The sequence below is a fragment of the Medicago truncatula genome, chromosome 7 (assembly GCF_003473485.1).
Source record: "Medicago truncatula cultivar Jemalong A17 chromosome 7, MtrunA17r5.0-ANR, whole genome shotgun sequence".
Classification (NCBI taxonomy): Eukaryota; Viridiplantae; Streptophyta; class Magnoliopsida; order Fabales; family Fabaceae; genus Medicago; species Medicago truncatula.
This window is the reverse complement of record NC_053048.1, coordinates 47,601,644-47,626,410: the sequence shown is the minus strand read 5'-3', so window position 1 is coordinate 47,626,410 and position 24,767 is coordinate 47,601,644. Positions and strand designations below refer to the sequence as shown.

Sequence of the window (24,767 nt, the reverse complement as noted above, 5' to 3'; positions counted from 1 at the left end):
TAACCCTAATTGTACAATCTGCAATCTACACTCCAAAATCACCAAAATTTCCTCCACTAATAAGTGGTCCAGTTCTTCCCCAATTCAAAAATCTTCAAACCCTAACTTTTTCGCATTGAATATGAAAGTCAAAATCCTCAAAAAGTTTTGAAGCAAAAATGATGGGGGGTGGGAATATGGAAAAAAACAATTATGAAAGTCGAGCTTCTTCTTCAAGCTCCAAGTTTAATGGTGATGTGAGAAAAGAGGTTGAAGATGATTGAGGAATTGTAACCTTTCTATAATAATATTTCCATCAAATTAGTCCCTGAGTTATTGCTCTATTCATCAAATAGATTCATACAGTATATTAAAAACCATCAAATAACTCTCTGAATTGTTTAATCAGATATCAAATTTATCCTTGAAGGATATGTGTACAAAATAAACTAAATGAGCCAGAACACAAAAATTGAAACTGAAGTATTACATAGGCAAAAGTCATATGTACACAGAAATTTGATAAACTACAGAAAATGCGTTACCTTTAACCACAACCGAACACAAAAACTTCAAACACGTGAGAATCGCCAAAGATGGTGATGATTTTGGAGGGGTGAGAATGGAGAAAGTTTTAGCGGGAAGGAGAAGGGTCAATGATATTTTTTATGTTTCTAAGTGAAATGTGAAGAAGGAGGTATGAGTAATGCAGGGGCAAAATGGGAAAAGCAGAAAAAAAATAAACTGAAAAGTGAAAATTTGACCTTTTCCAATTCAATCAAATTAGTCCTTGAACATGTGGCTTCCTTCTTGCCACGTGTATAAGACAACACAACATGCAGGACGACAGATCAGCATGATTAACAGCGCATTTGGACGGAGGGACCTTTTTGATGGATGTCTGACAAATTCAAAGACTAAGTTGATATTTCGCATAATTGAAGGATGAATTTAGCTGACGCGTAAAAATTCAAGAACGAATTTGATGGTTCACTCGATTCTCGAACTTATGAATGAAATCTTTGATGTTAGTTATTACACCCACGTGTTTGATAAGTCTGGTGACTAAGAAAAAAAAATGTTGCATAGTCTCATAACTACATCTCAAATAATAAAATATTGCATAAACATTTAATTTGTTGGAGCGCGTGTTTAAGCATGTAATTCACACTTTATTTTTGACAAAGTAATTCACACTTATATTTAGTGATAAAAAAAATGTTACCTTGTGTAGTTAACAAATAAAAATATGGTTTTGCTAACCAGTGTCCTAAGGGCAGTGGTTAAGGATGTCAAAATAAAAATAAAAATCGTTAAAGCACTGGTTAGCATTTCCCATAAAAATATGACTGGCATTGGCATACATCAAAACGAGCCTCCTTAACCAACACCCACCCAATCACTTCTACACAAAGCAAAAATTTCTGTAAAGCACGTTTCTTACATTCCAAGCATATGATCAAGATGCCTTACCTCAACAATCTTTGGCAAATATCAAGTCAAAATTATTACCATGGTCCCTACAAGAATTCAAAGAAAGTCTAAGAAAATGAATTTCAAACAAAGTCTACCTCCCACCCTGTAATGTCTTGCCTTTAGAAAGAAAAATCAATAGTTTGAGAGCCTCTTTCCACCTTATACTAATTGCAACCTTTCACCAAACATTTAATTATCAATCCAAGTTTTTCCTAACAAGATGCTATATAATATGTGTACCACATACCCTTCATTCCACTTCAAACAAAACACATTCTTCTAATCTTCTAGTTTTTTCATACCAATGGCTAAGCTATTCAATTTCTTTCCTCTCTTTTTTCTCAACGTATTCATCATTGTGACATTGTTTCAAAGAATTTCAGCTCAACCAGCTATATCACCAGCACCATCAGGACCATTAAACATAACCAAAGTCCTAGAAAAGGCAGGACAATTCACAACATTCATCAAGCTACTAAAAGCAACACAAGTATCCGACCGAATCAACTCACAACTCAACAACTCAAATCAAGGCCTAACAATTTTTGCACCAACAGATAATGCCTTCTCGAGTCTAAAATCAGGAACACTAAACTCAATCAGCACACAAAACCAACTTCAACTTCTACAGTTTCATATTCTACCAACACTTTACACAATATCACAGTTTCAAACTGCAAGTAACCCTCTACACACACAAGCTGGAAACAGTGATGATGGAGAGTATCCTCTTAATGTTACTACTTCTGGAAATCAAGTTAATGTAACAACTGGTGTGATTGATACAACTGTTTCTAATACTATTTATAGTGATAATCAGCTTGCAGTGTATCAGGTTGATCAAGTGCTTCTTCCTATGGCACTTTTTGGACAAGGTCCAACCGCTGCGCCTGCGGAGGCTCCTGCACCGACTAAGCCGGAGAAAAGTGTTCGGGCTTCTGATGCTCCAAAAGGGTCTTCGGATAGTCCGGCTGATGATTCGAGTGCTGTTGGTTTGAATGGCTACATAGTTAATGGTGCTACATTGTTTGTTGCTGTTTTTGCCAATGTTGTTGTTTCTTGTTTGTGGATGTAAGTCTTATAGAATGTGCATTTTCTTGTTTTCTTTTATTTTTTCCTATTTTTTTATTTTCTTTCCTTGAGCCAGTTTGAGTTGATTGATGATGATGATGGTGATCTCTTGTACTCTTGTTGTTACAATGTGAAGAAAATTTTGAGTGTAATATAAATGAATTTTTTATAATTGGAATCTGTAATTAGAACTGAAACCATTTGTTTATTGTTTTTCATATAAGTTCAACTTTCATGTTCAAAGCGTCGGTTTGAGTGTTCGACACTCGTACAACAAGATACATATAGCCACATTTAATCCCTTTTATTTTCTTAAATTATTATCCCTGTGTCCACATGTATCACATTGTCATGCCAATACTTGTGTACTTTATAGATCAAAACTAACCATGTTTTAAAAAAAAATTGTTTCAAGTTTGGAATTGGATTAGAAATGATGCTGTCATTGGAGCTTAGTGCGATAATATGCTTGTAAGCTGGTAATTTTTTATGTTCTGAACTTCAACTCTAACTTGGGTTTTAAAAGACTTGGACATCATTTGCTTATTTGGTATACTTTTTTAAGACCTGATAAGATATTTTTAATAATTTAACATATTTTTTATTTTTTTATATACAGAAGCAACCTTCTCATATAACTAGAAAAAAAAATTGCAACGCAAGGATGCAAATGAAAAGACTAATGACTAGCTTTAGATAAGACATGTAAACTAACATGTTCAAATTTGTAAATAAACCGGTAAAGTATATGAACACGACTCTTGAAAATATACAACCCATTTTCAAGTGTAAATGGTAAAGTAATGTCAACTATTGTATCCGAGAAGTTAATGTTGATATATTTTTTATTTTTTTTAATCAAAATTAATGGTTGATATTATACACACGTATGCATAATAAATAAAGAGTGATCAATATTTATTTATTTTTACTTCACCAACTACTCAAATCGTTTTTTACTTCATCCCTATTATTATAAGCATGGAAGCTAAAAATTTAAGAGGGGACAAATTAATATCGAGAGTGAATAATACCAAATTTTCAGTATAACAGTAGAGATGCACATGCAGAATGGCAGATCCAGCTACTGCCTATTTTCTAGAGTAAAAAAATTCATGCGACAGATGCACCTAAAATGTAGTAACTCAAATTTTCATGGTATTAACTCTGAAGCAATTGAATAAACTTAAAAGTATGTAAACAAATTGTGAAATGGTTGCTGGAATTTAAAATCATCCTTACAAAGTATCAACCACCGCATAAAACTTTACGGGGCTACATCAAAATGTGCCTCCTTAACTAACACCTATCCCCATCACTTTATCACAAAGCAAAATTTTCTGTAAAGTACAAAGTCTTGTCTTGCAAGCAACTTGGGGATGGCCTAAGTATTTACCTCAACAACCGTTAGCAAGTGATTAGTCAACATTATAGATGTGGTCCCTTGAGGAAATCAAGGCTATAGCTTTCCCTAAGAAAAATTTAAGGATTAAGACTTTTCCAATCAAAAATGAAATTCGTAACCGCCGCCGCCGCCTCCGGGAAAGCCTCCACCAGGGAAGCCACCATCAAAAGTAAAGTGAAATTGCTGTCCACCACCGCCGAATGGATTGAAACCTCCACCGCCGCCGCCACCACCCATTCCTGATTCTTCAAGGTCCTCCCCTTGGTCGTATCTTGTGCGTTTGTCTTCATCACTTAGAACCTAAAACACAATGCAACGACCCGTTATTCAACAAAATATTCATATCTAGGTGCGATCATATCATCAATAATATTTAGAATCCTATTACAACTCCGCACTTACGCAAAAAAAAACATGGTATGTAATATATGCAAAAATTATTTGCATCCAAAACTAGCAAAAAAAAGCATGGTATAATATAATATATGCAAAAATCACACAAGCATGTTTCCTGATTGAAATCTGAACAAGGAAAAGAAATAAGGTATTTTATTTGAGACTAAAACCTCGTATGCAGCAGCGATTTCTCGGAATTTAGCCTCTGCTTCTTCCCTTTTGTCCACATTCTTATCCGGGTGCCATTGTAAGGCAAGTTTCTTGTATGCGCGTTTTATCTCAGCAGCGGAAGCATGTTTTGAAATTTCCAAAATCTTGTAATAATCCTTGCGTTTGCTGATCTTTAAAGCTTTTTCAGCCCTCATTAATGCTTCACGAATATTCATATCCTGCAGTTATAGACAACTACTAATCAAACACAGCCAAAATATTAATGTTATCATATTAGTGAATCATATGATGACATGTGTTAAAAAATCTATTAAAACCCAAAGTTTTATTGCAAATCTAAAACTTCGTCAACGACAATGTTAACCGGGCCAGGTATTTTCTAATATAATGATCAGATTTAAACTATGGAAAAAAAAAACTACCAGGAGCCTGAAATGAAACATGGAGAAAACACAAATTCGAAAAGCTTCAAGGGGCAAAGTATTTTTCACTTCTTTAAACTAACTCCACTATACACAATTCTGAATTCTCCAAACCTCTAATAAACACACAAATGCAAGAAATAAATAACAAGGTTTGAGTCAAGAGTATAATCATCTCGATAAAAGTTAAATCACTGCATCATATTAATCAATTAACCAAGAGGCTGAGGGGACTTCATTTGTAACAAATTAAAAACAAATTTGTAACTCAGGATCGACAAAAATGGTTATTGGTACAGTACTGTTAAGGAAAGTAGGAATCAAAATATGTATATTGGTATAAGCTTTTCTTTTAAAATTTAGATATATGAATAGATGATAATGAGCTTTTATTTTATTTTGAGTGCTTGAACTATTGTGTTTCCCTGTATCTTTTTTCAAGGATAACTTATCCTCAATCAGTGTAACTCCACTACTCTCAAGTCTTCCATCTTTTTCAAAGACTTATGATTTTGAGGAAGAACTCAACATGGAGCTTGGAATATTTGTTCCTCCCAAAAACTACTCCAATATTCTAATTTAATCATACCAATATGAAACATGCTATATGAATTCAATATATATTACCTGAGGAGATTTTTGAGCAGCTGATTTCAGATCTTCAACAGCTCCCTCCCAGTCTTCCGTCAAGAGTTTAGCTTCTCCCCTCTACAACAAAGAACACCAAGATAAGTAATTATGTGCAATAACTTTCTTAAAAAAAAACTACTTGCAATAACATTTTTCCATCCTACTCAAACAAGACTTCGATCAAAAAAGAATTCTTTTTGCTAGGAGACCATGGCCCAGAAAAAAAACTTGTAATTTTGTAAAAGACAAATGAAACACAAGACACAAGGATGTTCAAAATTATAGTGAACCTGAACAAGAGCATCAATAAGTTCCTCATCGATCTTAAGAGCTTCACTACAACTGTTCAAGGCGTCTTTTCCTCTGCCAAGCCTGACTAGCACTTTACACAGGCCAAGATGAAGATGTACATTATGTGCAAGATGGTCAGGGTCAACAGCAAGTGCAGCCTTGAATTCCTCCACTGCCACCCGTAGCTTGCCCTTACTCGCGTTATCTTCAGCCTTTATGGAAAACAAAGAAATAACGAATCATCAACACCCAAAAGAAAGAATGATGAAAAACTTGAGAAGGAATGCAAAAAGAATTTTGAACAATATATCAGGGCTTACACTTTTACTCTTTTTGAGTAGATTTTTCAGTCCAAAGTATGCTTTTTTCAGTTCACTATGCTCAGGATCTAGGCGAAGACCTTTCTGGTAATGCCTGAATATATATGCCCACATATAAGAAGGATAATATTAGAAAAAATTGTAAGAATTCTAAGAGTTCAACATCATTTCCACAAGACAAACCTTGTAGAAACATCATGATCAGCTAAATAGTAATATGCACGACCACGTAACAACAATGCCTCTAAATTGTTTTCATCTTCCTTGAGAAGAAAACCAGACTCAGCAATTGCACCCTCATACTCTTTATCAGCTATCAACAACCTCACTTTTAGAAGCTTAGCCTGAAGAAAATAATGCATATAAAGTTGGTTATCATTCTAGTTGCTAAAATGACTTCACACAGCACAAACCCAATACTTAGGCATTAACTTTCAGACTTGTGTAACTACTAATAGAGGAATAGAAAGTAAATTTATGGATGAGGAAGAGCATAAAGTTGTTACCTTAGTGCAGGCTGGAGAGAAAACAAGAACAACTTTATCAATGTATTCCAAAGATTTTGTGAAGTTGGCTGACTCATAGAGGGACTGAGCTGTTTGGAGCGCACTTTGAGCCTGCAATAGCTGAGAGAGCTCCTTTTCTGCAATTGAATGTCCGGGTTTTAACTCCAGAAACTTTTTGTAGCTCCTCTCAGATTGCTCATATCTACATTAGCCAAAAAGCACCTGAATGATATCACTATCCAATTAGGAGTTTGAGTGACTTGGGGTGATGGGGGGAGGAGATGAGAAGTGTGAGGGAAGGAGGGGGATGAGTGGCGCAATGGTCATTTTCTGAAACTAATATCTTAAAGTATAGGATTCATGAGGGGTTGGGTAGCTGAACTGGTTTGAACTAAGGGATAAGGAGTTGGAGCTCTCAAAACCCGAACAAAGGAGAAAAACTAATCGAACAACTAATTAATAACATTTGGCATTCAACGGAAAAAGTATAGTGTTCACATTATTTGCTAACTTCAATAACGATAAGGGGCAAAATGTTGCTTCTGGTCTCACATCTTAGATTATCTTTTACATATCTTCTACCCTTATGAAACCGAAATTGGAAACAAAAATTATGTGCATTTTTATATTATTTACCAAACTTTCAAAAAGCACGGGGATGGGGTAATACTCGTAAATGAACCACACCTGCATAACTTGCGAAGAACTGAAGCCTGGGAAAGGTATGCTTCTGAAAGGTTTGGATCTGCTTCTATTGCAGCATCTAGATCATTAAGTGCCTCAGTATAATGTTTCCCTTTTATACTTCGGGATGCTTTCTCAAACAACTCAGCTGCATTTCCTGGTTTTCCACCAGATCACAACCAAAAACGATTGTTCAGGAAACAAATTTCAATTGAACACTGAATCATCACATTCACAGGACTTCTAGAGAAGTAATAAAGTTAGGACTTAGGAGTAATAATTTTTAGTGGGATTGTGTGCAAAAACTTTAATTCAAATGAAAAGTTGAAAATGAAGACGGAAACTACCATCAACCTGTTTGAATTAGATTATATTTACTACAAACTGAATAAACTTGCTAAGAGGCAATTTTGACCAGCTTCAACGCCAATACAAGAAGACCTTATATAGTATATACTATACTGCATATACCACAACATAGTGCAATTAAAAAACTTGGACATGCAACTTGATGATGTATGGCAGACCAACTTCACTTTGTAGTGATACTATTACTATCTTAGTTTCTAATTTCTCACTATGGTCTAATAAAAGATATATGGAAAGAGATTTAATTCACCCTTCTATCCTCTTTTTGATGAACTCAAACCATAATACCTATCAATGAAATACAGTATTTTGATTGGCCCACTATTATGTGATGCCACTTATCCTTTTCATTTTATGATTAATGGAAAAGATATACGCAAGATCGACTGATGGAGAAAAAGAAAGGATAAACCATAGCATAAAACAACGGAAAACATTAATGCATTCCAGGAGATTGGAAAAAAATCTCATATGATGTCATTGTGGAGGATACACAAGGAAATCATTCAGGACACATGAATGAAACTTGAAAGTAGTTATAGAATTAGTAAGTTCATCACAGGTCACGACCCAGGAGTATCACATAATAGATTAGTATGTTACCTAAAACAGTAGGATGAAGTAGAAGATGGTTCATTCTAAACTGTTAATATTGAAGAAACCAACACTAGCACATTTGTAAAGGGGATAAAACCTTGAAACTAGAGTTCTATTATTTATTTATTTTGCCATTCAGTCTAACAGCATTCTTTCACTCACAAATTCAGATTTTATTTTTGGGTTCCTAACTCTTTTTATATACCATTCAAACAGGTCATATTAAATCCTCTCTAGTTTCCAATTTTCAAACTACACTAGAACCATAAGTTCCCAAAAAATAAAAGGTCTAAAATCCTTAATAAATTCAACCAAGTCATACAGAATACTGCACAGTTTAAAATCTATAGACATTATACAAATACATCTAAGTAAAATTGTGTAATTTTGTCAATAACATTCTACTATATCAAATGCACTCATTTCCTTTAAAATAAACACATAAATTTACAACACAAATAAAAACCTAAGGCTGAGAGTGATGAAAATAAAATTTAAGATCGACCCACACAACAAAGTTCGATCAAAGCATTCAAGATATGAAATTTAATAGGAGAAAAGCGAAAATGAACATTAAATCAAAATGGGTGTAAACAGATGAAGGTATACCTGAAGCAGAAACAAAGGGTTGAATAATGACAAGTTGGCAAACCAAAACATAATTGAGTATGAAGAATGTCTGAAGCAATCCCCTATAAGGCACCGAATCCATAGTCAACAACGAAAAACCAATAAGATTAAGCATTGAGATTTTCCTCAATGATTCGAAATTCTATATTTTGATGTTAACACATTCGCGTAGGAAGAAGAAGAAGACACTGTTATTTGATTCTTAAAAATTGAAACATTTGGAAAGGGGAAAATAAAAACGTTGTAGCTTTCCACGTTGACATGTCATCACACGTAGTTTCTACCAATGATTATATCACACGTGGAATTTATTTTACGATACTCTTTCTCGATTATTGCCACGTGTAAAACTAGCCACTAATCAGAACTTGCCACGACTTGCTTGATGCAAATCATGCACTAATCACAATCTGCCACCTCCACTGCGTCTCACTACGGGAATAGGAAGGAAGTTTCATGTTTTAGATAATTTTAATTTTGTTTATGTTTAGTCTATTAATTTTTTTTTTGGTAGAAATTGATTTATTTTTAATTTTAGTTATAATTTATTCTTTTTAGTTTTGTTCATTTAAATAGACTATTCGTCAAACTCAAAGACACTAAATGTTTTTTCCCTATCCACCACCACATACACTAAATTTTTTTTTTTTTTTTTTTTTTTACAAAATAAAAGATATTCATTCATCCAAATTGATAGAGTACATCGATATAATGCAAATTCGCTAAAAAAAAGGATGAATATGTGAACATGCTCACAACATCCATGTTAATAGCATAAAACGGCAAAGTACAATTGTCTACACATATGACTATATTTAAATCTCCGGAATAACCATGTCTCTGGATCTGCAACGTGGATGACGCCAAAGTCATTGATTGGATCTGCACTAGATCGAAGCTGATCTGACAATCTGAACCGATCAAATACCTGAGAGAAACAAGAAAAACAAACAACGTCGCACAAAGACGACGAACAAACCAACGTCGCACGAAGACGACGAAATCACAAAATAAAAAACAAAATAGATGTGAAAATCACTTATTTCAATAAAAGGGAAAAGGAAAAACGAGTTATAGGGGTGATTTTGGATCAAAAATTGACCCTAAATCACCCCTCTTTGATGGATGAAGGAGAAGAAATTAGGGTTTTGGTGACGACTCACAAGAGAGAAAGGGAAAAGAGAAAGAAAAAGAAAAAACAAGTCCTTAGATAGAGTTCTTAGACAAAATCAATTATTGTTCACCAACACCTTTTGATAAATTCAAAGTTTTCCGCCTTTCATGTTGAAAAGCGGAAAAACGGATAATCACATTTTCGAGCTCGTACTTTAATGTATAAATGTTCATGTGGCTACCATTTAAGTTGTACCGAGGAAACAATGATGTATTTTTAGATGAAGTTGTTAATTTCTATTTTATTACATTCAGCCTGAGAGATAAAATTATATTAACTGCTCCGTCGGTTTCAAATATAAGTGGCATTGTCACACAAAATACTAATTAATAAACGTAAATTTTATACAAAAAAGAATAATTATGAATTATCATTCATTAATACTATGAAAAAATAAATTACAAATGTTAGGAAAAAAAAACAATAACAATTATTTGGATTATAATAGAAAAATTAAAATTAATACTTCATTACTATTGTAAAAAGACATATTAAATGAGATTATCTTTTTATGATGCGTAATTTTTTTCGATCAAACGAGTTATATTGTAGGACAGAGAACGCAAAACATGAAAATTAAGAAAATTGATACTTTTATTAAGTTTTTGTTAATCCATGATGAACTTTAAATTTAGGATGAGTGAATGGTGTCACAATTCAAGACAATGAAGAACATTAGACTCAAAGAATACTTACAAAAATATTTACATTTACCTCAAACAATTCGAACTCGTGACCTCCTGATTCAATGTCTGGCTTTTTTTTCACTAACCAAACTCTTGAAGTTGATAAATATTATATTAAGAAAAAAATGTTAGACTAACAATTGCCCTTAAGGAAAAAGTGGTTGGTTTTCATAGAATTCATCAATATTTTAACTTTTAAAAAGTTAAATTCATCAATTTTCATCATTTTTCAATGCAATATTTCTATTTGTATCTTCTTAATCAATGTCCCAATGACACTCTTTAACATTTTCACCTAACGGTAATTTGATTTGTTTCTGTTTGGGTGATATGGAAGGATAGGAACAACTGCATATTTAACGATGCAGCCTATAATCCTACTTCTCTCCTAGAAAAAGTTAAGTTTAATTCTTACCTTTGGTTGAAATCAAAACAGACAGCTTTCAGTTGCAGTTATCATGATTGGTAGAAACAACATCTTTTGTGTATGGGCGTCCACTAGTTTCTTGTTTTGTTGTTGGTGCTTGTGATGTTGGGGCACCTTCCTTTGTAAATACTTTTGGTTGTATCATCTTTTGCACATCTTGTGCGGGATGATTCATTGATGTTTATAATATATCATTTTAGTTTATTAAAAAAAAAAACATTTTCTTTAAGAATAATGCTAAGAATACTCTTTTTTCAACACTATCCTCTTATTGGACGAAACATTATGCATGTTTCACACTTTATGTGAAATTTTCAAAATGTAGAACACTCATGAGTTTCTTTCTATAAAATAGTGATATTATTATTAACATCAATATTGTTTTGTCAAAAAAAAAAAATCAATATTTTTTCCTATTTTAATCATTATCATAGAAACATTTTTCATGATGCAAATATTATCCTTTGAGATCATTATCTAGAAGTAGAAAGAAAAATCAATGTGGAGTGTGGACCTCTTTTTTAATCCCAGCCCATAGCACAGCAACCCAACACAACAAGGCTGAAGGGATTAAGTACAATTGTCTTGCGCTTTATATCGCCTGTCTCCCGAGAAGTCACGTGGTTGAGAGAAACTCTCTTCGACCTCGAGGAACTTGGTTCGAGACCCGGCACCGAGAGAAGAGAAGAAGAGGGAAAGAAGAAAAACATGAGGTATTTCAAAATACCTCTCTTTTGTTGCTGCTCTTTTTTTTGTTCCTGCTACACTTCTCCTTCTCGTTGATAGGTTTGCTTTCTTCTTCTGTTTACAATTTCATATTTTAAACGGGTTTATGAGATTCTTGTTTACTGTACAACGGTATTAGTACCAAATTACCGTTCCTGCTAGCTACTTTTGTGGTGTGTGCCAATACCACAATTGAAATTTATGGTTTCTTCTGAAATTTATGGACATAAAATGCAGCTACAAATGCAGTTGGGGGCCTCGATTTATTTAGTACCCAAGAGCTTTTCTTGTTTTGTTAGGATTAGGAATGTTGGAATGGGAATTTTGTATTAGAGATATATGTTAGATACTAGTTTGTAGTAGTATATATACTTGTAATAATCCCATTAGTGGGATAACTTCATCATTTGTAATATTCACTTTTATCATCAATACAAACATTATTTGAGTTTTCTCTCATTCCTTCCTTGTATATGATGTTTACTAACATTTTGGTAACTTAATCATGTGATTATTGAACGGTGTTTTAACTTTATAGACTGTACTTTTATGGTGTTTTTTCATTTTAAGCATATATTCTGTTGTTGTCTCTGGCTGTTGGGCCCAATTGCTCATTCCTGTTTGCTGCTGACTCATTTGTAGTGAATCAAACTTGGGGCCAACCCTCCTACTCCAAGGGACTGTTGGTGATAAACTGTTTGTGCTTGGAGGTGCAGATGGGAAAAATCTGCTCAAGGATTTGTATATACCAGACACCAGTAAGTCCTCACTTGGGATTGTGTTAGTCCATCTGACTAACACAGATGTTTTAATCCATCTGACTAGTTTACAGTTATTGAATTGACAATGGAAATTGATTCCTCTTTATTCTCGCTTTAGGAAGTTACAATTGTTTTTCATAAATAGTTGAAGAATGATTTTTAAGGATAGACTCAATGTCGTGATTGTAATTCAAAACGTTTTAGCATTCTGAATGTGAACACTGCTTTGTTTTTTGAATAACAGAAAATGTGATTTAAATATTTAACAATGTTTGATAGATGAAGTTGTAAGTTTTGATTATGCATAGGACTAAGTGGGAGTGCACCGCCAGGTTTTTATTTCAACCATAAGTTAGAGTGGTTAGCAATTCTGGCATATAGCAAACAAATTTGCTAGTTCAAGTTTGTTTTCATTTGACACCAATAATTTTACTAAACAATGTGTTAACAGGAAAATATTTCATGATGAGGATTCTGAATATTGAAATCAGTTCCTTGATGACTACTATCTATATTGGATTGAGTTCTAGGTTTTATTAATGATACTTTGCTTATTTGTGAGTGAATTATGGGTGACTTAGCGTGCTCCTTGAACATTTCTCAGGTTCACCCACATGTTTTTACAACACATAGGAGACAATCACCCACAGATTTGTTCACGGCGTTGGAGGAGTTAAAAAGACAGAGTCCAATCTTGTCGTCGAGTCGGCTGAGTGTAGGATGTTGGATTAATTGTTGAATTAATGAATTATGGATTGACGACAATCAATTATTATAAGTTAATCTTAATATAAATTATGGTCTATTGTGTTGAGCACTAATTAGCTAGTGAATATGTGTGATTGAGCTATTGTTTCTAAATGGACCGTGATGAATTGACTCATTTAGCTAAGCTCAATGAGAGGTCCTTGCCCTCAGCCGTTTAGCTATTTAAACATCATTCCATCAGACAATTAAGCATTATGAACAGTATGGTGAAAACCTAGATAACGGTGGTGAGGGTAGTCATCCCTCTCATACTTGTTGGTGGTTGTCTTTCATGAACTTAAACCTAAAGGAACACAATTTCTTATTCCTGCTTTGTTACTAATGATATGCTATAATTTGTATCTAGTGATTATGACAAAGCAGGAAAAAGAAATTGTGTACTGTAGGTTTAGGTTCATGGAGGACGACCGCCAACAAGTATGGAGGACTACCCTCATCTCCGTTTAGGTTATCTAGGTTTTTACCATACTGTTTAGAATGCTTAACCGTCTGATGGGATGACGTTTAAATAGCTAAACCGCTAAGGGCGGGGACCAACCTATCACGTTCCATTTAGAAACAATAGCCCAATCACACATATTCATCAACTAATTAGTGTTTAACACAATAGACCATAATTTATATTGAGATTAACTTATAATAATTGATTATCGTCAATCCATAATTCAATAATTAATCCAACATAGGAAGAATCAGAATGAGGTTGATGAGCTTGAGAAGAAAGTTGCTTTGTTAGAAGAGAAAACCAGCCTCTCTGAGCAATCGGCTGCATTGAGTAGGAGCTGTGGATTGGAAAGACAAGAGGAAGTGGTGAAGGGGGAAAATAAGGATTGTTTGATGCAGAATCTTGTGCTTGAAGTTGTTGGGTTGAGAAGGTTGAATAAGGAGCTGCATATGTAGAAAAGGAACCTCACTTGTAGGCTCTCTTCTATGGAGTCTCAATTGTCTTGTTATTCAGACTTCAGAAGCAACTTTTTGCAATTTGACTGATTTAATTTTTATGTTACGTAATTTATTTTCTCGTGGATAGTTAGATTGGAATAGAAATATGGATAGGCTCTCTTAGGATTAACCAATACAATTAGGCTCTTAACTATTTTTATCGATGCCTTGTTCTGGCAGCCACAACTACTGGTGATGTTTCTAAAAAGGGTCAATGGTTTTAGAATGATGTATGCTATCTTGTTGAGTTGGACTTAAAGTAGCGTGTGCTAACTTGCTGAGAAAAACTAGGGTTATTAACTTAAATTCTACTGATAGGACAGTGATGGTGAGCACTGCTCATGGCTTGAAGTTTACTCTGTCCAAAATGAATTACCACCATTCAAAGGTTATCAAGTACTTGACTTGCCCAATTTGCCTATCCTCTACTGCAGGTCAAGCCTGATTTTGGGTCTGTTATTTATGCTTTGTCCAAGTATTTGCAGAGCAAGGGTGCCAAGTACCATTAAGTTAGAAATGCTGGTTTTGCTCATGTGTCCTCGCTGCTTGTTTACTTTTTAGGCACTGTGTTGTCTTTTGTACTAGCTTCAAGTCTTCTAATTTTCTTGATTCTGATGAGATTCTGTTCATTATTGCTGTTTTATTTTGTTTTGAAGTCAATGAAATTGGACCAGAACATGCAATGAGTTCTGATGATGTCTCGAGCAAAGAGGTAAATGTAGAGGAAGAAGGTTTCAATGTGCATATTGATTTAGGGGAACCAAGTTTTGCAACAAAGAAAAAAGTACAATTACTCCTGCTATCATGGGTAGAGAGTAGAGACAAAGAATGGATAATCAACTCTATGAGAGAAGAGACCAAGTGATTGAAAGACTTTGTACATGTTACTAAACAAATAATGGAAGAAAATGCCCAAGTAGTGGTGCAAGAAGTGTTTAATGAAATGAAGATGACTATTGATATTGATAAAGCTCTTGCATTGAGTGAGAAGAAAGATTTTCTTGAGTCTTTTATATCACGAGTATTATTTCACTTCATGGATTTATATATATAGTTTATATTTTGTATGACCATTTTTAAGGTTGAGCAGTGTAACATTTATCGACATTATTTATATTTTATTTAAATCAATTAATTTTAAAAATAAAATAAATAATGAGAAAGAAAATTTAATATATGAATTGAATTTCTTATCTATTTCCCAGTATTTCCTTTGAATTACTTAGAGAAGGTACTATATTTCACAAGCTTACGAACTTTTGAATATAAATAATTTGTATTAATTTCATCTCCAGCAACCACGGCATTAAATTGTGCCTCTGTTATATTTCCTTTTGTCCTAGCTTCTATTTCTTTTTCTGGGAAAAATCTTAGGGTGATTTGATAGTATCTCAATCTAAAATATAAAGATTTTGGATCTCTGATAACACTTATAAAATTTATATTCAAATCCCTTCAATAATACTAGAGCTTGAACTTTAAATCTTTGGATACACGATCCATCTTTTTATAGATAGATTAAACTCCTAACGTTGTCTAAATTTCTATTTGATGGAAAACAAAATGCAGTGGATGAAATGTGAGATCAATAAAGAGTTCGTTAGCTACAAATTAAAAAAAAAAAGTTTTCCTTTTATTTTTAGAAATGATTTTTATGATAACTATTTCGAACTGAATTTTTATAAATCAAAAGAGTAATTTTGATATTCATTGTTAGAGATTTAACATGATAAAAAACACATATTTTTTCAAAAGATATTTATTTATTTTTTTGACAAAATCAAAAGATATTTCTTAAAAATGGTTTTTATGACATACTATTCAATATAGCTTATCATTTTAAGCTTTTTTTTTTAAAAAATTTATCCAAAATAATCATATTAAAATGATGAAATACTTTTTTTTAGGAGAAAATGATGATATACTTAAAAATAACTTTTTATGAGAAGTTGTTTGAATCAATCTTTTATTTAAAGTTTTGTTAAAAAATATTCTCTGTCAAAAAATTTATAAAAAAATGAAAACTTTTTTCTCGACAAAAATATGGCCAAAATATCCTCTAATTAGTAGTAGTATAAATATAAAGCTAACAATTAAACATGATTCAAGTCAATTTATTCTCTAAATAAATACTTCCTCCGTCCCAAATTGTATGTCACTTTAGAAAAAATATTTGTCCCAAATTGTATGTCGCTTTACAATACCAATGAAAAATTAATGTTACTTTTCCTATTATATCCTTAACTATTTATTACTCTCTCTTATTTCAATTCCTTCATTTATCTTTCCCATATCATTTATTGAAGACAATTTTGTAAAACAACTCATAATATCTCTTTCCCATACAATTTGGGACGGAGGGAGTAAATGCCAGAGCAGCCCATCACGAGTAGTTAAATACAATTGCGTAGTCATTATTGTTGTCTGTCTCTCCCGTGAAGTCACTTGGTTCGAGACTTGGGCGAGAGAGAAAGAAGATAAAATATGAGGTATTTCAAAATACCTCCCTTCCCTTTTTGTTTCCTACCACTCTTTTATTCTCTTCTTCATTAGGTTGGGTTTCTTGTTCTGTTACCAAAATTCAGATTTATTTTTATTTGCTTTGAATGTTGGTAATAATTTGAATCAATGAAATAAATGCATTGTAGTGTAACTGAATTTGAACAAACTAGTTCTCCTCTGTTTAGAGGATCGGTGTGTCAGAATTATGAACGCTAAAGCACTGTGGGGGATGATGGAACTATATTTTAATATTGATAACCTCCTGTTTTAGCTTGATAGCGTAGTCTAAAACTATTGTTAGCTATATATTTATGCAGTGTATTGATTTTGACTTACTTTATGATAACCTCATGGAAATGTGTCATTTATTTGATTGAAATTTCATTTGAATTACTTACGCAACCAGAGAAATAAAGTAAGTTAACAAGCTTATGAAACTTTTGAATTAACGAATAATTTCTAATTTCATCTACAGAATATCTAATGCTGCTTCTTCTGAATGGTAGTTTCGTTGTGTGTAAATTTGATGTAGTTGAAAAGTAAATTTGTCATTGCGCACAAAGTTAGTTTGAAAGTACTATTTCATTCATTCAAATTTTGTTTTCAGGAATCAATTATTGGAAAATGTAGTATCCCAAACCATCTGAAATAGAGTTAAAGAGAGCAGATTTCTTTTTCAAACGTACTTTCGATGTTGATACGCTTGTAGTCGATGATAAATTTCCGGATAAGATTGATGGAGTTGAAGGTCAGTTATTCATGCTTGTATTTCTTTGTCTGCTATTTTCATGATTAATTTGGACACACCACATACAGTAACTATTTTACCTGTTCATATGGTACCACTTGCTTGGTTTTTTTAATTACGGCAGTCTGTTGTTACCATATATTTGCATTCCCAATTCAGTGTGTTGGTGTTCAGCAGTGGATCGGTTCTCTAATATGAAGGGGGATAAAAAGACCGGCAGCGGTAGTAATTTGCATCTTAAAGATATATAAAGATGAGAACTTATGAGAATATTAAAGATAAAAACGAGGTTAAGACTAAAACTGCTCCGTCTGACATCTTGCGTTGGAAAGTTGAAGATAAAGATGAATTGATAACTTCTGAGAATGTCTAACCAAAGATAAAGATGAGAACTTATAGTAATTTTAAAGATGTAGTTAAAGACAAGGTTATGATGCTTAGAAAGAACTAGAAGAAGCTTTTTCCCGTCTTTGGAAAGGAGCAGTATTATAATTATTCCCCGAAGACTATATAGGTTGAGAATTATAATTACACAAGTTAGCTTAATGTCTTAAAAAATATATAGTTAAGTGAACTTTTCTTGGTACACCATTTATCGATATTTTTTTGCTTTTTCATTTTCAGTTTCACCATTAATACCAGTATTCTTCACTTATAGACAAAGTCCAGCAGCTGGTTGAAGAAAAAGATGTAGCATCCCTTGATGAGATTTCTTGTTCAGAGGTCTGTTGTTGGTTTAAGTCCCTATATGTTATTTACTTTACACCTGAGAACTGAAATAAAACATCTGCTCATTGGAGTATGCTTCTGTTTTGATAAGGAGTTTATTTGTGTTGCTTGCTTTGATGTGCAAGGTTGGGAAGATTATGTTAGAATGGAACAATAATAAGGCTTTTTGAAAAGATTATGAGAAGAATGTTGTGCATTCATCCGAGAGACGACGATTAAGTAGATGGGTGAAAAAGGCAAATCTTTCTACGCGAATATATCTTCTAAAAAAGAACGTGGATTGCGCGTGTACACCCCATATTGTGAAGGAAATGAGGATGAAAGACACTTGGTTTTTGGAGTGCACACACGCGGTGAAGGTTTGGCGTGAAGTTGGTTTGTGAAATGCAATAACAAGAATGCCGCGGCCTGGTGCCTTGTTCAGATCTATCTTTTGTAAGCTGTTGATTTCTGAGTGAACAAAAGTGTTAGTACTATGCTATGCTTGTGTGGATGATATGGAAGAGACGGAACAAGAAGATTTGGGAAAACATTGAGAAAACTTTACTATGCTTGTGTGGATGTGCCTTTTTCAACTCAAAAAATCATTGCCGTCAAACTTCACCCAGACAGCTTTGTGAATTGATGATTGCTGCAATTTATTTTCTCCCACTAGACTAAGGATTTACATAGTTTTTGAAATTTCGTTGCTTGCCGAAAGGAATTAAGCTATTGCATGTTTATATTGCAATTCGAGGAGCTTCTAAGGAGACTTGTATATAATTATCAACCATAAAACCAACTACAACTCATTGAATCAATCGTGTGCCTATAAATAGTTGGTAGAATCATGTGCCTATAATAAGTTGTTTCAATCCTATATAATGAAATAAAACAAATGCGGAAATAAATAAAATAGGATTTACCACCCAAAACCCAGATTCTCTCAAAAGTAAATTAGTTGGTAGAAGAGTGTAACCCAGGAGATAAGACTGAAATTTATGCTCTACATGGAAACAATTTCTCTGTTTTCAACTCTACTTCAGCAAGGGAATTATAGTAGCTATTTTAGTAATCAGTTATAGTTATCATAAATCTGCTCTGCCAGGATATCGTGGGAAGGGAATCACATCTCTAATATTTTTCAGGCCAGTGGCAAAAAGAATCATCCTTTCAAAGCCAAGACCGAATCCAGCATGTTTCACCGTTCCATACCGCCTAAGGTCAATGTACCATTCATATGGCTCAACAGGCAAATCCATCTCCTTTAGTCTGTAACATTATAACAATAGAAACAAGGAAAATAAAGCAAAGAATCCTTAACAAGAGCACATTTATTTATGAATCAGGATAAGCGGAAATTATAATTTACCTTTGTTGAATGACATCATAACGCTCCTCCCTTTGGCCTCCACCAATTAACTCTCCCACCTGAAATTACAGTTACAAATTCCAATTACGCCAACCACAAAAGCAACTAGGTATAACATATACAACTCATCTGTACCCCCGCTCAGTATCATAATGAGTAAATCACATTTCTCGATCTCTCTTTATTTCTAATTCTCGTCTACACTGCTTACTATGATGATAGGACTTCTATAGTTCTTTTCCCAAGCACCATAGACATGTTAAAATAAAACAAACAGAATACATACATTTGGGACAAGAACATCCATAGCAGCCACTGTCTTTAAGTCATCATTGAGGCGCATGTAGAATGCTTTGCCTTTGATATCTTCACCTTTTGGATAATTATAGACTATGACAGGCTTCTTCTGATACTTCACCTCTGTTAGGTATCTGCATATCATAACCCAAAGGCATGAGATGAAACAACACAACTTAATAAGAGGAGTGATAAGCTGGCTTGGTGGTTACATAGGGCAGAGCAGCAAGGACCATGGTTCAACTCCACACATTCACTAAAGTAACAACCAACATTTATCATTGAAGAAAAAACACAATACAACACACAAAAGTAACAACCAACATTTATCAATAGAGAAAAAACACGATACGATAAGAACAAGAACTTGAAAAAACAACTGTAGAAGTACCTTTCATGCTCAGAAGCTAAATCAATTCCCCATTTTACTTCATTCTCAAATTCCGTACCATTCTTCACAGCTTCTTCCAGTATTTCCACAGCTTCTGTATATGTAAGTCGAATGAAGGGGGTGGAGGCAACCATTTTCAAACGATCAATGCAACCTTTGTCAGCCATAAATTCCATATCCTCAAGGCAGTTGTCGAGTAACCACTGACACAAAAATTTCACATATGCCTCGGCGCACTTCATATCATCCTACACAATAATGCAGATAATAAGTTATTCTTTCTGCCACAACAAAAGCAAAAGCACCAACCATAGGAGTAGGAGTGAAGTTGGCAGTTCAAGATTGCACGCACTAGAAAAATAAGTTTATTACCCTAAAAAACAAAGTATTTGAATTGGCATTCAGCTGATAATGTGGTTAATAGTGACTAATTTGATAGGGAGAAAGGTGTGAGAAAACATTGTATTTCAAAAAACTTCAAACAGCTATCGATGAGAATAATCATAACCAGATAGTGTGTTCCTTTTTATATACCTCCAAGTCTGCAAACGCAATTTCAGGTTCTACCATCCAAAATTCAGCCAAATGCCTGGAAGTGTGAGAATTCTCTGCACGAAATGTTGGGCCAAATGTATACACACTACTAAGAGCACACGCATAAGACTCAACTTGAAGCTGACCAGAAACAGTCAAAAATGCTTGACGGGCAAAGAAATCTTTAGCATAATCTATCTTTCCATCCTTTCGAGGAATACTGGGCTGAAGTTTAGATCTTTCTTCCAGCTTGGATACATTCCGTTTAGCTTTTTTAAGTTCATCCACAGCAGCAGTAATCTCCTTCTCCTTCTCCTGAGCAACAAGCTTAGCAGCTTCAACATCAGATTCAGTAGGAGGAGGATTCTGTATCTGTTCCTTCTCCAACCTTTCTGCTTCTGCAGTTTTTAATTGTGAAACAACCTCCCCCTTCTCCTGAACAACAAGCTTAGCAGCTTCAACATCAGATTCAGTAGGAGGAGGATTCTGTATCAGTTCCTTCTCCAACCTCTCTGCTTCACTGAACAGAGTTGTCACTTGAAACATTTCACCAGCACCCTCACAATCACTTGTCGTGACAATTGGCGTGCGCACATAAAGAAACCCATGCTTGTTGAAAAATGTATGTGTAGCATAAGCAAGAGCATTCCCAATCCGAGCAACAGCAGATATCTGCATTCACACCACCCAATAATAACATGCATAAAATGTACTAGCTTCAGAAGCATAAATCAATTAGTCTATTTGGATTGATCAATTTAGTTTTTGAATTTGTCTCTAAGGGACACGTGAGACAGGGAAGTATGAACTTTAGAGATCATTTCTAAATTTTGTTAATTTTAAGGATGTAATTGTTTGACTCTACATTTTCAAAAACGAAATTGATGTTTCAATTGTCCCTGAAAACATCAAAAATGTTAAGAATAAAAATGTTGATGGATGGTTTATAAAGTATCGAGAATGCTAACCATTGCCCTTGGGGCATTGGATAAGGGGATAAAAATAGAAATATAACATTGAAAAATGGTGAAAAGTGATAAATTTAACTTTTTAAAAGTTAAAATGTTGTTGAAACCAATGCAAATATGCTACTTTTTATTTGGTAATTTCCAATAAAGATGTATCTTAATTCTGTTGTTCTATCAGTATATTGATTAAAATAGGCGGATAAAAGTGACATTCGGTTTTGACACACTCAAAGTCAAATATGTTTTCCGTTTATTAGTTTGGTACCAAAAAAAACATACTCATATACTATTTTGTAATTTCAATACACTTAGGAGCTAGGACTATAGTAATTTAAATACTCCTGCATATAAATAAAAAGAAGCGTACCGTGTTGGTTCTGGAACGAAGGTGAACGAAGTTACGCAAGAACTCAAGATTCTTATCAGGAGTGAGTCTTAATTTAGGCAAAGGATATTTAGCAGGATCAACAGGACCAACATGAAGAACCTTATCAGCGCGAAGCTCGATCTTCTTATTCTGTTTCTCACCAGAAGGAGGAAGTTTGAGATATCCATCAACAACAACACAAGTTCCAGTAAGAACAAGTTGTCCAAGATCAGCAAGCGAAGCTTCCACGATAACTTGAAGGTTACCGGCGCAGGTTCCGTCGTTCAGCTGCAAAAAAGCAAAAGCGTCTTTATCAGCTTTTCTTCCGGTTTTCACCCATCCTCCGATTCTTGCTTTCTTGCCTGCTAAACCTGATCCACCGTCTTCACGGCGGATGATGGATTGGATAGGGACGCGGTCTGAGAATTCGGCTTTGGGAACCTCGTCAAGGGAGAGGGTTACGGTGGATAATTGATCGGACGGTGGTGATGAGAGGTCTGACATTGTTGTTATGAGGTGGCGATGGATACTCAGAGTTTTTAAGAGAAAGCGAAACCCCAATACGAAATTGTGTTTTGAAACCCTTCTCTTCTTTTTTTTTTTTTGGTAGAGAAACCCTTCTCTTCTGTTAGTGAGTGAAGAATATATACTCGGGTAACTTGAAACCCAAGTTACCCTTCTCTACTATTGACTTGGGCTTGAGATACGCGGGTAACAATAAGTTTGTACTCTCGTGAGCTTAGCTCAGATGGTAAGGACAATGCATAATATATGCAAGGTATAGGGTTCGAACTCCGGCCATAAAAAAAAAAAATTTACTAGAAGAAAATTCGGACAACTTATTTTAACAGTTTTTCTACCGGTTACTAGATAGTCCGATTTTTACGTGCATCTGGACCGGATTGGTGTTCGGTTTCTGGCTAAATCGGGGAGGTTTTTTTTTGACAAAAAAAAACGATATTCATTTATTCAAATTGATAGAGTATATCGATACAGTACAAATCCAAATTCGCTAAAAAAGAAAAGGATGAATCTGTGAACAAACTCATATCATCCATGTTAATAGCATAAAACGGCAAAGTACCTATGCTTACAAATATGACTAATATGACTATATTTATGTCTCCGGAATACTCATGTCTCCGGATCTGTAACGTTGACGATGCCAAAGTCATTGTCATTGATCGGATCTGCACTTGTTCAAAGCTAATATTTCAACCTTAATCAAATAAACACCGCACTAATACGAGAAATAAAAAACACACCGCATAATGTAGGTAAATCAAAACAAACAGAGTCGTTCAAACGAAAGAAAACATAAAATATGTGAAATCACTTATTCACATAAAAGGAAAAAGAAGAACAGGGGGCCTAAAAGGAAAAACAGTTCGGAGGGGTGATTTTTGGGTCAAAATTGACCCTAAATCATCCCTCTGAAAAGAAGAAAGGGGCGACGGCTAGGGTTTGGGAAGGAGAGAAGAGAGAGGAAGAAAGGGAATGATTTGGTCTTGTTAAACCGGTCCGATTTTGATTACCTTGGTTAAAAAGATATGGACCGAAAATAAATTTTTTTTTATAGAAAATTAACTACAAAATTTCGTAATTCGTAAGATTATTTTTTTCGGTAAAAAAAGAAACTTATAATAAGAATAAGAATATGTAACAACTCAAAACATGTTTATCCTTGGTTTTTATATCACTAATTATTTGGTTTTAGAGGAAAATAAATATGAAAAAAAATGACCAATTGGTGATATAGAAATTCTTTTTCATATTACAATTTACAAGACATGTATATAATTTTTATCTTAAGTCAAATAAGATGAAATCAAACCCGTATTACTTTTATGTAATAAACTATTTGATGAAATGCATTTTTTTCAATCCTAGAATATTTTTACGTTTAACATTATTTCTTTGATAGATACTATTCTGACCTCAAGTTCGTCAACCATCTTTTAATAATTAGTTGAGGTATTGTTCAAAAAAAAAAAATTAGTTGAGGTAGAATTAGTTGAGTATAAGTTTTTCACGATTTAATATTTTATAAATGACGTATAGTTGAGTTGAGAAGTTTAAATGGTTTTTAGAAGAAAAATTATATTCGTATAACCATTTTGAGATAATTTTTAAACAACTTTTTTCATACTCTCATTGTATTTGAAAAATGATATTTATACAACTATTTTGTGATAACTTTTGAACAACTTTCTTTCATATTTACATTGTATTTTTACTTTCTCTACTGTTTTTAATCAATAAAAGAAGAGAAAAAGAAAGTTGTCTCAAAATAGTTTTACAAAATATCATCAATGCAAATAGGTTGTCCTTGACACGTAGGAAAAAACTTACATAGGAGTTGAGATTAGTTTCCATCTAGAACTAGAGAGAAAAAGCAGTATGGACTTTTTAATACTAGCACATAACATAAAAATCCAACACACCAAAG

At 33.7% G+C, this 24,767-nt stretch overlaps 3 protein-coding genes and 2 long non-coding RNA genes across 6 annotated transcripts; 3 read left to right on the top strand and 2 right to left on the bottom strand.

Moving 5' to 3' along the window:
• Window positions 1-1,701: 1,701 nt before the first annotated feature.
• Window positions 1,702-2,704, top strand: LOC11427146 (fasciclin-like arabinogalactan protein 11). The gene has a single exon (XM_003625567.4). It carries the CDS (start codon window positions 1,760-1,762, stop codon window positions 2,528-2,530), a length of 771 nt encoding a protein of 256 aa, XP_003625615.2. The 5' UTR covers window positions 1,702-1,759; the 3' UTR covers window positions 2,531-2,704.
• Window positions 2,705-3,676: 972 nt separating this feature from the next.
• Window positions 3,677-9,157, bottom strand: LOC11434754 (dnaJ protein P58IPK homolog). Its single transcript, XM_003625566.3, has 9 exons — window positions 8,927-9,157; window positions 7,355-7,508; window positions 6,668-6,869; window positions 6,345-6,505; window positions 6,162-6,255; window positions 5,841-6,053; window positions 5,548-5,628; window positions 4,498-4,716; window positions 3,677-4,231 (listed from the first exon to the last, which is right to left on the bottom strand). The coding sequence occupies exons 1-9, from the start codon at window positions 9,060-9,062 to the stop codon at window positions 4,031-4,033; spliced, it is 1,461 nt and encodes a 486-aa protein (XP_003625614.2). The 5' UTR covers window positions 9,063-9,157; the 3' UTR covers window positions 3,677-4,030.
• Window positions 9,158-11,814: 2,657 nt separating this feature from the next.
• Window positions 11,815-15,528, top strand: LOC11436341 (uncharacterized). Its single transcript, XR_003006931.2, has 3 exons — window positions 11,815-12,020; window positions 12,603-12,718; window positions 13,326-15,528. It is a non-coding gene; the product is annotated as an uncharacterized lncRNA (long non-coding RNA).
• Window positions 15,529-16,871: 1,343 nt separating this feature from the next.
• LOC112416786 (uncharacterized) lies at window positions 16,872-19,199 on the top strand. Of its 2 annotated transcripts, XR_005643237.1 has the most exons (4): window positions 16,872-16,920; window positions 17,541-17,681; window positions 18,340-18,404; window positions 18,536-19,199. It is a non-coding gene; the product is annotated as an uncharacterized lncRNA (long non-coding RNA). The 2 variants fall into 2 exon arrangements; XR_003007272.2 differs by having other exon boundaries at window positions 18,340-19,195.
• A 131-nt stretch (window positions 19,200-19,330) lies between these two features.
• LOC11434753 (asparagine--tRNA ligase, cytoplasmic 1) lies at window positions 19,331-22,937 on the bottom strand. The gene is made up of 6 exons (XM_024771479.2): window positions 22,319-22,937; window positions 20,984-21,655; window positions 20,450-20,697; window positions 20,048-20,192; window positions 19,762-19,820; window positions 19,331-19,661 (listed from the first exon to the last, which is right to left on the bottom strand). Exons 1-6 carry the CDS (start codon window positions 22,820-22,822, stop codon window positions 19,478-19,480), a joined length of 1,812 nt encoding a protein of 603 aa, XP_024627247.1. The 5' UTR covers window positions 22,823-22,937; the 3' UTR covers window positions 19,331-19,477.
• Window positions 22,938-24,767: the final 1,830 nt, after the last annotated feature.

What these genes read in the sequence shown, in the direction of transcription:
- LOC11427146 (XM_003625567.4), top strand. Translation starts at nt 1,760, where the DNA reads ATGGCTAAGCTATTCAATTTCTTTCCTCTCTTTTTTCTCAACGTATTC.
- LOC11434754 (XM_003625566.3), bottom strand. Translation starts at nt 9,062, where the DNA reads ATGCTTAATCTTATTGGTTTTTCGTTGTTGACTATGGATTCGGTGCCT. An exon ending in TCTCTCCAGCCTGCACTAAG is followed by an intron (nt 6,506 to 6,667) that starts GTAACAACTTTA and finishes TATTTTCTTCAG; the next exon opens with GCTAAGCTTCTAAAAGTGAG. An exon ending in TACTCAAAAAGAGTAAAAGT is followed by an intron (nt 6,054 to 6,161) that starts GTAAGCCCTGAT and finishes TTTTCCATAAAG; the next exon opens with GCTGAAGATAACGCGAGTAA.
- LOC11434753 (XM_024771479.2), bottom strand. Translation starts at nt 22,822, where the DNA reads ATGTCAGACCTCTCATCACCACCGTCCGATCAATTATCCACCGTAACC. An exon ending in TTGCGTTTGCAGACTTGGAG is followed by an intron (nt 20,698 to 20,983) that starts GTATATAAAAAG and finishes ATTATTGTGTAG; the next exon opens with GATGATATGAAGTGCGCCGA. An exon ending in TGGATGTTCTTGTCCCAAAT is followed by an intron (nt 19,821 to 20,047) that starts GTATGTATTCTG and finishes CTGTAATTTCAG; the next exon opens with GTGGGAGAGTTAATTGGTGG.